This window comes from Oreochromis niloticus, linkage group LG12 (genome assembly GCF_001858045.2).
Source record: "Oreochromis niloticus isolate F11D_XX linkage group LG12, O_niloticus_UMD_NMBU, whole genome shotgun sequence".
In the NCBI taxonomy this organism is placed as follows: Eukaryota; Metazoa; Chordata; class Actinopteri; order Cichliformes; family Cichlidae; genus Oreochromis; species Oreochromis niloticus.
This window is the reverse complement of record NC_031977.2, coordinates 38,328,291-38,342,040: the sequence shown is the minus strand read 5'-3', so window position 1 is coordinate 38,342,040 and position 13,750 is coordinate 38,328,291. Positions and strand designations below refer to the sequence as shown.

The 13,750-nt window shown below is 47.9% G+C and overlaps 1 protein-coding gene across 4 annotated transcripts in view; it reads left to right on the top strand.

The window, feature by feature from the left end:
- The window catches only part of LOC100701040 (dematin), a 28,337-nt gene that overhangs the window by 4,128 nt on the left and 10,459 nt on the right, over positions 1-13,750 (top strand). For 3 of the 4 annotated variants that reach the window (XM_019346551.2, XM_019346553.2, XM_025912059.1), the window contains exons 2-8: positions 5,296-5,353; positions 7,988-8,038; positions 9,011-9,045; positions 9,483-9,566; positions 9,653-9,781; positions 11,827-11,871; positions 12,947-13,133. In XM_019346551.2, the coding sequence (XP_019202096.1) occupies positions 9,034-9,045; positions 9,483-9,566; positions 9,653-9,781; positions 11,827-11,871; positions 12,947-13,133 (457 nt within the window). In that variant the 5' untranslated portion in view covers positions 5,296-5,353; positions 7,988-8,038; positions 9,011-9,033. The remainder of the gene's footprint in view (positions 1-5,295; positions 5,354-7,987; positions 8,039-9,010; positions 9,046-9,482; positions 9,567-9,652; positions 9,782-11,826; positions 11,872-12,946; positions 13,134-13,750) is intronic. The other variant, XM_019346552.2, reaches the window with a different exon arrangement.

Genomic DNA, 13,750 nt, shown 5'->3' with positions numbered 1-13,750 from the left:
AAACTTCAGGTTGTTTTGGTGTTTTTGTCCTGATTCTGCAGACGTCAGTCTGACCACAGAGGGACAGGATGCTGCAGTAACCAGCAGCAGCTCTGATCAGGTGTCATCAGATCGAGAACATCATCTGATGCTTACAGACCCTCCTGAACACACACAGTGGAAGCTGGCTGTGTTTCAGTCATACACGGCCGTGTGTGCGCTGAGCGTGGCTGCTCGTGTGTCTCGTGCAGTTAACACATTCTCCTGCTGTCGTGGTTTTTGGGCTCTTGGTGGAAAATCATCTGCGTCTGTAAATCTTTCGCATATCCAGAGGTGCACACTCATCTGTGGAGTCCTCAGAGGCGTCCCGTATGCTCGTAGAGTCCCTGAACGCCTCGCCGTGCTGCGTGGGCGCTCTTCTTCTCTATTTCTGGACATATGAGTCATCTTCACTCATGTTATACAATAGAAAGTTTGGGGCTGCAGCGCGTACAGGAACCTGCTGGAGGTGCAGCTGTGAGGTTTGTGTTGCAGCTTCAGCTCCTCCTCTGCCTCTGCCGTGGAGACGCTGGACGCCGGTCTGTGCAGTGATGGTGAGGAGTTTGATTCATTGTCTTCTCGTTGCTTCGCGGTGTGAGGCCGTCGCCTTGAGTGTAGACAAGCACTGCAGAGCTGTCACTGTCAGCGCGCTGAGGTCTGAGGAAGCCTTCGATTTTCCAGAGATCTGATTGGTCAGTCGGAGCGGGTTTTGTACCTGACCTCTGACCTCAGATCAGAGCAGGTTAGGTGTGCAGCGTGACCCTGAACCTGTCACAGCAGATGGCCCCGCCCCTCCCTGAGCGTGCTTCTGCTCCAGGTTTCTTCCTGTTAGAGGGAGTTTTTTGTTCCTACTCTCACCGAGCGCTCGCTCCCGGGAGCTCGTCTGATGGTCTGATTGTGTTACTGTAGGGAAACGTGCAGCTCTCTGTGTTTCTGTGAAGCAGCAGCTTCCAGCTGTCAGCCTCTGAGGGTCTGAGTCAGGGGGCGGGGCTCCTGACGCCTAACGTGACTTCAGGGACGTGTTGTGGTGTTCTGGGCTCCAGTTTAATCCTCGGGTTGTAAAAGTGCAGCCTGGTCCTTTAATACCACGACGGAGGCCTCGGCTCTTATCTGCGAGTGCAGCAGGGGGCCGAGGAGGCGAGGGGGGCTGTCGATGCTGTGAGGATGAGGCAGGGGGCGGAGCTGCAGGCCTTTAGGCTGCAGGAATTTTAAGTGTCGGCTGATATCCTGGAGCCGGACGAGCTTCAGAACAACACGTTCTCCTCTATCAGACCCTCGGACCCCGACGCTTCACAGTGACCTGTTTTTATTCCACACAGCTACAAATCAAACCTGTCACATGATCAAATAAAATACGGCTTCCTTAAAACAGCGAGAGAGAAGGACAGAAGGAACGAGTTAATGTTAAAGGAAAGGAAACTAGGACAGGAGGGATGGAAACAGGAAGCATAGAGAGGAAGGGAGATAAGCAGGGCAAAGGAAAAGAAAGGAAGGAGGTAGGAAATGGATGAAGGTGACAAGAAAGGAAATAAGAGTGTAGAGAGGGAAGAAAACAGTTAAAGAATCAAAGAAGGAGAGAGGGAACAGGGTAGGAAAAAAGAAAATTGAAGGTGACAAGGAGAGGGGGTAAGGAAAGAATGAGAGATATAACGAAGGAAACAGAAGTTTGGAAAGGAAATAGAAAACTTTAAGGAAGAGATTAAAAGGAAAGGAGGGAGGAAGGTAGCGAGAGAAGGACACCAACAAGGAAGCAATTAAGGAAGGAAGGACAGAGCCTGCATAAAGACACACGAATAGATCTGACAGAAGAAGAGATGAAAGGAGGAGGTAGGGAATAAGTAAAGGATATGAAGCAAGGAAAGGGACAAAAACAAAATGTTGGAGAAGGGAGAAAGGATGTAGGAAATAAAAAGGAAGCATGAATAGTAGAGATTTGGCAACAAACAAGAAGAAGATGAGACAAGAGGGAAATAGGAGACAAGGAAGCAAGGAAAGGAAGCCATGAAATGAAGAAGAGAATAGGAAAGGGAAGAAGGAAGGATGAGTCTGGGTCTGTTCGGGGCAGAGCGTCAAATCTCCGCCTCAGAAACCTCATGAGGATCGGAGGCGAGACGGACGCTGGCGGGGCGCCGTAAAAACCAGCGTTTCCTGTTTGGTTTTATTTGTTTATCAGAAAAACGAATCCAAACTTTGACGTGAAGACGCAACAAAAACAGCTGATTTCATCTCTTCTTCTGCTGGAAATGAATTTCCTGTCAGAGCAAACACGCCACAGACACAGTGATGTCATCCGCATCAGCCAATGACAGCAGCCGTTACGTAAACGATGACAGGCTGGGTGTGGTCACGTCTCTGTGAGCGGAGATAAGATGCTGCCAGCACACACACACACACAGACACACACAGACAGACACACACAGACACACACACACACACAGACACAGACACACACACACACACAGACACAGACACAGACACACACACAGACACAGACACACACACACAGACACACACACACACACACAGACACAGACACAGACACACACACACACACACACACACACACACAGACACACACAGCTGCTGTCACTGTTTTGTGATTTTGTGAAACTTTACTTTCAGCTTCTCGGCCAATCAGCAGCCTCCTCAGTGCGTAGTGACAGTGAGCTGTTATCCACACCCGCGCTCGTTTTTGTCCCATCCAGATGTTTCTTCAGCAGATGTGAGCCTTTATGTTTTTGCTCCGTCTCTTTGTTATTGTTGAATCACGACCTCTGACCTTAGCTGAGCCGAGCGTGGCCTGCAGGTCTTCAGATGGAGTTCTGGGTTCTTCTCTGAGCTCCTGGATGAGTCATTGTGGAGTAGACGACAGTGACCTCGCAGCAGCCGTGTTATTGGTCGAGCAGTGTCATTAAAAGTAATGTGAGTAATAAAAACAGCTGCTATAAAGGAGGAAATTCCCCACAGAGACCAGTCTGTGTATCAGGCTGTTTAACATGGGAGTCTATGGGACTGACTCGCTGCTGCCCCTGCTGGACGTCAGAGAAACTGCAGGTTTTGGTGCTTCAGTGTCGGTTTCATTCTTTAGCCCTGAAGTTGCTGCTCAGTCTCTGAATCTTCTTTAAACACGTCTTTTCTTCTCTGTTAGATGAGTTGGTGTATCTGCTGACGTTTAGAGTCCGACTTCTTTCGCTGAGAGCTCAGTGGATGTTTGAGGACCGTGAAGCTGTGACTCGGCACTTTTCAGTGTCTGACCCACTTCCTGCATCATGACTCGACACGAGGAGGGTCGTCGGTGTGGCTCTGAAACTGCAGCTTTTGATTGGATTGTTTTGTGCACCAAATGCATGGGACTCTTCATGTGGTTCTTTTACACAATTTTTGTGTCATTGCCTTAAAAGTTCAGATAGGAAGTAGTTCCTTTGAGTTGTTTGTAGTTGGTGGATGTGTTTGTTGTTTATTTCTGACTGCACAGCTCAAAATAAGCCTGCCAGTGGTCTTCTGTCTGAAACAAGCTGTTTTAGCTCCTCCCCCTTTAAGCCACATTTCTACTGATTGGCCACAACTCTCAAACAGGTTTGAGCAGCAGGTGAGGGCGTCACGTGCCTTCATAAGAATATGGTTTCTCTATTACACCAACAACAGAAATGCAGGATTCTGATGGAGGAAGCCGGAGAACCAACGCAGCGTCCACACTGAAAGGTGTTGGATTCATACCTGTGTTCATGTTAAACACACGTATGTCAAACTGCAGCCTTCAGTGTCCACATGTTTCTGGTCCTGGCTGTATGAACAGTCATTAACAACCATGAGGTCATTAATAATTAGCATCACTGAGACGGTCCTCTGCAGCTCTGGGCTTAAAAATGGCTCCAGTGACATAAAGAGATCCCGTAGAAACGATTTAATCATTAAATATTACAGACGAGCTTCTGTGCACTGGTTTCTTCTTCTTCGCACTCTGCAGACGTTTAAGGACGAGCGATTTGTCTGGAAACGAGGAACAAAGTCACCGGCTCGCTGACCTCCTCAGAGGTCGTCTCTTCTTCTCTGACTCTTTGTGTTTGGATGTAAATTATTGGGCTAATTTCTCTGAGGGGGTCGTTAGTGCCGGTCACCGGCTTATTACAAACACACTGGGCCCCGGAGAACAAGCGGTCCTCTGGTGCACATCTAAACCTGCCATTTGTGTCGACAGCATCTTTTATGTGAGCCGGTTTGCTGCTCTGTGCTGCATTCATGGACTGCTGGACACCTAAAAGTCCTCACTAAGATAAACAGAAGTTTTCCTACACAGTCTGAATTCTTCTGTTGCCTCGTTGCTGCGAGGCGTCTCACAGCGCCGACACATTTAGCACCAGCTCACAGTCCTGCGGCGGCCCGCTCAGGTCGCTGATGTTGATGAGAGGACAGCTAACGTTCGTATCTGTGGATTAATGCGATTGTTTCGGTGTCAGTAACGAGTGTGACATCCTGGTGTGCCAATCTCAGGCGCTGCAGCAGAGTGTGGTGCAAGCTGAGCTGTGAAGCGTGTGCTCCCCTTCCTCTCGTGAAGGAAAGTAAAGACAAACAGATGCAGGAGGCGGTTTTCTTGGACTCTCTGCAGGAACTTAGTTTGATTTAAGCTCTCAGGCAGAGCAGCCGGGTGGGGTTTACCTGAGGCCGTGACCCCTGCTGTGTCACGGTGGTCCGATGGTGGGCGGTCCGCATCGGTGCAGCATCTCTCTTTGTTTCTCTCTCCCACATTTGTGCCAGACGATTGGACGGCCATGTGCGGTAACCTAGCAACCCCTAGATATCTCCCAGCATTCCTCTGAGTTATCTCCTGTGTGTCCCGGCAGACCTACAGAGCAAAACAAACTCCCCCCTCAGCCCGCAGGAGGCTGCGTTCGCTGTCTGCACCCACGGTAGGACAGCGGGCCGTCTTCGAGGATTTCGTTTCCAAGTTCATCACCTGCCCGCATCATCGCTTAGCAACGACACAACGTGAGTCTGAAAATAGACGCAGAGCCTCAGCGTGAAGCTCCGCCTCTGCTCAGAGGTCCATTCACATATTCGGAGGACTTTTCCCCCGATGATGGGTCACACATCAACTGGCTGCATTTCTATTTTTCGCCCCTCACCTGCCCGTCAGGCCCGCGCTCACCTGTCTGCTGCAAACACGTGAATCTGAAGGAGGCTGTCCGTTCTCCGTCCTCGGAGCTCTCAGGCTCATTTGTCTCGTTCTCTCTTGTTTCTGCTGCTTCTTCTGAAATCACATCTTTGGTTTTGTTCCAGGAGACGCTGAGCTGATGGATTCGTGGTCCTGAGAAGGAAATCGGCAGAAATCGAACATGTAAGTTGATGTTTTTAATAAAGATCTTTAAATTGTTGCTGGTCTGACGTGTCTGTCAGTTTATTACAGAGGTGATCCATCACAGTGATCGGCACACACTGACTGAGCTGATACCTGACTCCTCCACCTTATTGATCACAGTATTGATCACCAGGAGCCCTCGACTGTAATTAAACTCTCTCCAGAGACAGACACTGATCTCTTTCTTGCCTTGAATTTGCTTTTCAATAAATGAAGGTCAGAGAGTGAACAACAGGCCACAGCTTGGTTATCAAACTGCATCCAGCTTTGAATGGGAGCATCACACAGACTCAGATACCCTCTAAACAGCAACATCCAATGAAAATTCTAGAATTTATGTCAAAGGAACCGGAGCTCCGCCTTCCGGGACGCTCTGTTAGCAGCCATATTATTGGTCACATGATGTCATTAAAAAGCTCCAAAAGGCTCCAACAGCACAAACACGGTCCAGAGGTCCAGGTCAGGTGAAGCTAGCAGACAGCTAGCAGCTACAGCCGCCTGTCAGCCAAAGAGGCCACGCCCCAAACTTTAAGCCTCAGTACGATTTAAACAGGTGAGTCAAACAGGTGTCATGAAGGAGGAAACTGTCCACAGAGACAAACAGTTTGTGTATCCGGCTGTAAACATGTTTGTTTCTGCTGTAAAGTTTTAACATGAGTCTATGGGACTGACTCGCTGCTGCCCCTGCTGGATGCTGGAGGAACTGCAGGATTTGATGCTCCAGCGTTAGCTTCATTCAGGCCCAGAAGTCCCCACCTGGTTTCACTCTGCTTCATATTGAGATTTATAAAACTCAAAAGTGTGCAGTCAGTAAATCTGATATTTAACAGCTGAAACAAACGTCAGCCAGATGTTTCGCTGTGCTGATGGAAAATGATAACCGCCATTTTTTTAAAAATATTTTCTGACATTTTAGGAGACAAAAAGTTGCTAACGAGCTGGTGGCGGTTTCCTCTCCCTCGGACCGTCTGTCTGTCTCCTGCTGGTCATTCGCCTGTTAACACATTAATTATTCATCATCATCAGTGATACTGGACACCAGCAGAGATCAATACTGGGAGGGAGGATGGGTCAGAGATCGCCCTGTCTGAACAGAATCTGTGAATCACATCATAGAGATACATGATACGTCTTTATTGATTCAGCTCAAAGTCTCGTTCACATCAAAAACCTGCTTTCAACAGAGACCCGGCCAACAGTGCAGCAGCACTCTAACAGTTATACATATTATACATGTTGTAACGTGGAGACACAAATATAGAGCACAACATCTGGATGGTCACACCGACCGCGACGTGGGCTTAAAACGGGCTTCAAATCCTCCATCGTCAACACTGCTGTGGATTATCCCAGGAACCAGGGCAGCGTCTGGAAAAGCTCTTTTTACCTGATTCTGTTCTGACAAACTTTTGTAAAATATTGAGCTTTAAACCAAACTGAAGCTGAGTTTAATGGGACAGAACAACATCAGAGGATTCAACTCTGAAGGAGATTTAAAAAAAAAAAAAAAAAGTGTACATATACAACAACACCCAGCACGCCCCTGCGGGCGGTTTATCCTCCAAGCTCGGGTCCTCTACCAGAGGCCTGGGAGCTTGAGGGTCCTGCGCAGTATCTTAGCTGTTCCCAGGACTGCGCTCTTCTGGACAGAGATCTCCGATGTTGTTCCCGGGATCTGCTGGAGCCACTCGCCTAGCTTGGGAGTCACCGCACCTAGTGCTCCGATTACCACGGGGACCACCGTTACCTTCACCCTCCACATCCTCTCGAGCTCTTCTCTGAGCCCTTGGTATTTCTCCAGCTTCTCGTGTTCCTTCTTCCTGATATTGCTGTCATTCGGAACCGCTACATCGATCACTACAGCCGTCTTCTTCTGTTTGTCTACCACCACTATGTCCGGTTGGTTAGCCACCACCATTTTGTCCGTCTGTATCAGGAAGTCCCACAGGATCTTAGCTCGGTCATTCTCCATCACCCTTGGGGGCATCTCCCATTTTGACCTCGGGACTTCCAGGTTATACTCGGCACAGATGTTCCTGTACACTATGCCGGCCACTTGGTTATGGCGTTCCATGTATGCCTTGCCTGCTAGCATTTTGCACCCTGCTGTTATGTGCTGGATTGTCTCTGGGGCATCTTTACACAGCCTGCACCTGGGGTCTTGCCTGGTGTGATAGACCCCAGCCTCTATGGATCTTGTACTCAGAGCTTGTTCTTGTGCTGCCATGATTAGTGCCTCTGTGCTGTCTTTCAGTCCAGCTTTGTCCAGCCACTGGTAGGATTTCTGGATATCAGCCACCTCCTCTATCTGCCGGTGGTACATACCGTGCAGGGGCCTGTCCTTCCATGATGGTTCCTCGTCTCCCTCCTCTTTCTTGGGTTTCTGCTGCCTGAGGTATTCACTGAGCACAGCCTAGCTGAGCACATATTTATAAACGTATAAAAGTCTCACTGTTTACAGTTTACACCATTACGTTTCCTGCTGCATCTGATTATATTGGTGAGAACCAGTAAAAAATAAAGTCTTCATAAAATATCCAGAGTTTGAGTTTGGAGATGAATTGTTAATGTTATGTTCATGATGTCCCAGCGTCACCTCTGTTTGTGTTTCAGGTGCTGAAGAGACCCGAAGACGAACAGACATGATCCCTTTATCTCCCTGAGGTAACCACACACACACACACACACACACACACACACACTCTGCTGGCTGACCTCTTGTTACCCAGGTTTCCTCGCTCATGTGTTTGTGTGTGACAAAGCTGTGGACTCTGGAATAATCCCTTTGTGTCCGTCGGCCACGTCAGACAATACAGGCCTGGAAACCCTGCAGCTGCTGCAGAGCGCTGAGTGTCCACTCAGTAATCTGACAGCACGCCGTCATTTAGAGCTCATTTCATTTGTGATGTCAGTGCAGAGGCCCTGGGCGTGGTCAGCCTGGCCTAGCAGCTGTAGCACAGCGGTCTCCTGCACATGCTCTGTGAAGGCTGCTGTTAAACAGATAACGGCTGGCGAGCAACGACTCTGAATGACTTTCAGAGCCATGTTTGTTTCTTTAAAGTGTCTTTTTCTGCATTTCCCTGATTTATACGGCTTAATCATTAGAAAATGAGCCCCTCTGCAGGCTTTCTGGAAATTGGGAGGTGTCTTGTTTTAGCCGGAGGATGAAGGATGCACCAAGGCCCAGGATAGGATAAAGAAGGATTCGTTTGACACGATCCACAGGGTCACAAATAAGAAACGATAAAAACATTCAGAGGTGTGAATCTCATTCCCTCGTATGGTTTTTATATTCGTCTCACAGCCCTGACACGTGGAGGCGTTCCCCACGCCGGGGGTCATTTACTGTTCGTATCAGCGCGAGCCTCTGCTCAGTGTCGGCCTTTCTATCACAGACAGAAACACTGATGCACATCAGCACACAGTAAGAAAACAAAAAAGGAGATTATTGTCAGATTCATGTTTCATGTGTGGACCAGAGCAGCTGTTACACGTGCTGATGTGAGAAAGGTTGGTGGAAAGTTTCCCATGATGCCTCACTCTTTCTGGCTTCTCCGCCTCTCCTGCTTTGTCATACTGAAACGCCTGAGTTGTTATTCTTTATTTAACATCATGTTTTGTGTGTGTCTCCTTCAGGAACTGACCAATCAGTAGTCAGGATGATGCCCAAGGTAAACCACACGTTTCTTTTGCTGATAGTTGTCGGTAGGGGGGGGGGTCAAACAGACCGTGTTGTTGAGATGCTGCAGCATGGCGATGTTTCTGCTCAACAATAAAAACCAACAAGCGTCCTCCTGGTGGTTCAATGAGAAGCGTGTCATCTTAAAGATAAGTCGATCTTTGGTGTTGGTCCAGAGGTGCACGAGGAGGCGATGCTGAAGGGAAGATGGGCCAAATTTACATCTGGGGTGTTTTTTTAATTTAACAAATAAAGTTGCAGAACTTTTCAATTCCAGCTTGGAAATAATAAACCAGAAGAAGAAGCAGAACAGTGAGGACGTTTTTCCTGCTCCTTTAGGAAGGAGAGGTTCAAGTTAGGCTCTGGGTAAGAGGCAGTAATAGTCCTCACAAAGACACAAGTACAAATGTGTGTGTGTGTGTGTGTTAGCAGCAGCTGGCGCAGACGTCCCCGGGGAGTGTGTTGTCGCTCAGAGGCACCAGCGTCCCAGGATCCCCTGCTGCTGCCATCGTGGTGAGATAAACACACCGTGATCGCGCTCTCGTACCCTTCAGATTAATCTGGAGGTAATAATCTGTAATCCCCCCCCCTCTCCCCAGGCCAGAGTGGAGGACGGGGTTATCGGCTATAAGGACTTGGCAGCCTTACCGAGAGACAAAGCCATCCTGGACATCGAGAGACCCGATCTGATGATCTACCAGCCGCACTACAGCTACAGTCCTCTGGAGGTGACGTCTCCCTCCGCTCGTAGTTTAGAGATTCCTGCTGATGGTTACACTGGTGCTCTCTGGACGTCCTGCCTGATGGGGGCGCTGTTTAGATGAGGCGGACCGTGTGGAGCTCTGGCCTGGAAACATGTTCTCTAATATTATCCTGTTTCAGCTGAAGAGGTGGAGCCGATAGCTGCAGTTTGTCATTATTAGCATGTTCTAACGTCGCTGCACCTCAAACCATTTCCCAACCGCCACAGTCAGCTGCGTCTTCTGCACGCGTGCTGGAGTTATTGTTTCAAAGCAGGCGTTTAAATACAGTCAGATCTTAATATCATCCTGTAAAACTGAAGCACATCACTGATGCTGGATGTGTAAAACAAAACAAGACAAAATTATTTATTGTTGTTTTTTGTCTTAATGATTATTTTAGCCGTTGAGCTTCATTCACTCCTTTTTAGTGAGGACCGTCTCGTGGGCGCCCCCTAGGTGAACTGCAGCCGGTGGGACTGACAGGAGGAGACTCTGGAGCAGGCGGTGGTCGTATCATTGTCATTGTGATTGTTTCTTCTTCACAGCTACGGATACTAAATCTCAGATGTCCTCTTAGTGCATCTTTTGGTTGCTGGTTTGACTTTTCACAAGCAGCACGGCTCCGACATGCAGCTCAGAGACGACTGAGACAGATTAAAAGTCTTAATTCTGAATGAGCAGGTGTATGTAGAAGCTATTATTTAACTTTGAGTTATTTAAATGGTGCAAATTTACTAAAAACGAAGTAAAGTGCAGATCCTGCTGGTTTCACTGTCCTTATAATGCAGCCTGTGATCAGATGATTAGATTAGATTTGTTCACAGGAAAGTACAGAAGCATTTAGCATCTACAGGCTCGGGCAGTTTGTAAAGTCCTGTTGTTCCATAGTTTCTTCTCGGTGCTTCCGGGACCTTTGTAGCTCAGCACAGAGCCGGAGTCGTGGAAACCAGACGGCGTGGCAGCAGGTCGCTGCTCTGACCGTCGGTTGGTTAGCTCTGCGTCTGGCTGCAAACACAGACATCAATCTGCTGCTTAGAGAGCTGACAGCTCATGAAAACAGCTGAGCCCAGTGTGTGTGTGTGTGTGTGTGTGTGTGTGTCTGTGTGTGTGTGTGATTGTGTGATTGTATTTTGTGGTCAGGGGTTGGGTAAGCAGCAGTAAAGGGAGACAAAGAGAGATTGTGTGTCAGAGTGCCTTTTGTGTTTTGTGTGCTGCACCTTCTTTCATCTGTTTTGTGGGTTTTCGGTTGTTTTCAGGTCTGTTCACTCGTGTTTTTGACTTTCCAGCACAGCAACCAATGATTTCAGTCACAGTCTTGTGGTTACTGCAGACTGATGACTGAAACAAACAAAAAGCACTTTTTAAGCTCTGCTGGGCAATGATGAGCCTCGCAGCTGAAGCTGATTCTGCACAAAGTCAAAACTTTGTGTCACGACACACGTTTGCTTTGCTGAGCTGTTGTCACAGCACCTGAGGACATGCAGACTGCACAGGTCAGAGTCTCCCCTCAAAAAGCTCCCGTTTGTTTTTAACAGCAGAGCCAAAGGAGGAGACTTCAACAAAGAGCTAGATGCTAAATGTTGATCATCTGCATATAAATGCACATTTACCTAAACGCGCCCCCAGCTGGGAGCCTTGTGGCCACTGTTTAAGTGCAAAGACAGAATTCTTTTAAGGAATCTGATTTCGGAGCTTCAGGTCTTCATCTGCACTGCTCATCATCCAACTCTTGCTTTAAATGCTTCTCTGATTAATCCTGATGCTTCACATCACGTTACCGTGACAACGAGGCAAACAGACGCATTTCTGTGTCTGGATTTAATCGTTGGGTGTAAAGAACACTGCCACCTTCAGGTCAAAGTGTAAATTGCAACGTAATCCTCTAGAATTTACATTTGGTGCAGTCGTTTAAAAAAGAAACAATGTCGGTGTCAGAAGCAGAGTTTGTGTATTTGTGGAGCTTCGTCTTCATTCTCTAAATCTATTTTTAGCTTCAAGCGTTTCATCTATTTTTGCTCTTTTCTCCCCAGAGGTCCTTGTCTCCTCGCTCCATCTCTCCTCCTCCCTCCCCAGAGGTAAGCCCCCCCATTCTTTCTTTACACATCATCATATAGTTTATCTTAGTTTCTTCCTGTTTACACTCAGAGCCCTGCAGAGACCTCAGCAGATAAACCAATAAAACAAGCACTAGTGATGAGGTCAAAGGTCAGATCAGAGCCCTACAATGAAAGTGAGATATTAAGGATCTTATGACAGAAGCAGATCTCAGATGCTTTGTGGGCGTGTGACTGTGTGATGGGTTGTTATTAGCACACTGACACATCGTCCTGTTGTTGTCTCAGACCAGCTTCTGTGAAAGTGATCCTGACTCTGTTTTCTGCAGCACACTGAAGCATCTCAACATTAATGTGGTTCTGTTGGCATGTTTTTAGTCAGGAACATGGTGGAACCTCAGCGAGGTGGTCGTACATAACATCCCAGTGGTCACTGAGAAGGTTTGATGCTTCTTTTACAGGTTTCAGCTTCTAAACAACCTTTAAAACATTTTAGGGATGATGTGTGTGTGCAGTTGTTTGAGGCTTACAAGGCTGCAGTAACCGGTTCGGACGGCATCCTTCCAGGCATACTCAGATTACTTATAGTCATATCTTGGGTAGCTCTTCTTCACACTGACTCTGTTGGTCATTTAGAGCATTGACGAGGGGCGTCCTAAGAGTCACTGCGTTTCTTTTAAGGCTGTAAAGTGTTAGTTCAAGGAATCCTCAAGGTGGTTGAAGTCATGTGAAGCAGTTTCTCATAAGTTATCTTTAAACGAGGCTCTAGTTATCAATCAGGAGATCCTAAAGGTCTCTTAGGTGCTTCTACTAACACTAAAGGAGGTTCTTTGGTTAATGAGGGATGATCAAGGTGTTTACTCTGTAAAGGTTCAAGAGGCCTCTAATTCTGATTGAGGACCATTAAGTGATGGTAGTAATGCAGGAGGTCTTGCTTTGATGGTCGGTTCGTGTTGAGGCAGTTGGCATCATGTCTTAGAAAGTCCTCATGGGGACGCCCTGCATGTTCATTAGAAGGTTCTGAGGAGGATCATCGGCTCTGCCTTCACATTTCCCCACTGACACGTTTTTAAAATACCGTCCTCTGTGTTTCCAGAATCTGTCCAAGGAGACAAGGGAGTGGGTCGAGAGCCGATCACCTGGAGGGTCCTCGCCTGGTTCCACCATCCCGAGCACCAGAACCCACAGCACACACACCCCATCAACGCCAAACACACCAACCACACCCAACACGCACTCGTCTGGTACCGTGAAGAGCACCGTGCAGCATTTCCACAGGCCAGGTAAACACAAGCTTCCACAAGCCGGACTCACCACACTGACTGTGGAGAACAGTACTGAAGGGTGCAGATGTAGCTCCATCAGCTAGGTTTTCACCCAGTTAGCAACAGCATCTCCATCAGGTGACTTATTTCTTCAAACACATGTGTTTACCTGTGTAAACAATGTCGACACCCCTGTGGGAGGGGCTACAATGAGAAATTCAGAGATTCCCAGATGAGCTTCAGTGTATCGTCAGCACAGCGTCCACGTCTGAGACGTGTTAGCCGCTAATGTCAGGACCAGAAAAGACAACTTTTGGGATTATTAGTTGATTTGTGAGCAGTGAAACTGAATTACAGTTTGTGCACATAGACCGCTTCCAGATGCTGATGACGTTTGGTCCACATCTGGAGTTTTCTATGTCCCACTGTGCTGACTCAGGGTCCAGTTTGCACCGTACATGCACCACCAGTCAGGTGTGTTGTGATACTTGGACCACACGTCATTAACCAACGAAAAGATCTGCACCTGAAACTCAGTCAGACCCAACAAGTCCCAGATGTGCCGTCCTCTGGAGCTCATGTTCACCCTGTAAACCAGTAATTATTGTTTAGCAAGCAAAGAAGAGCACAGCTGT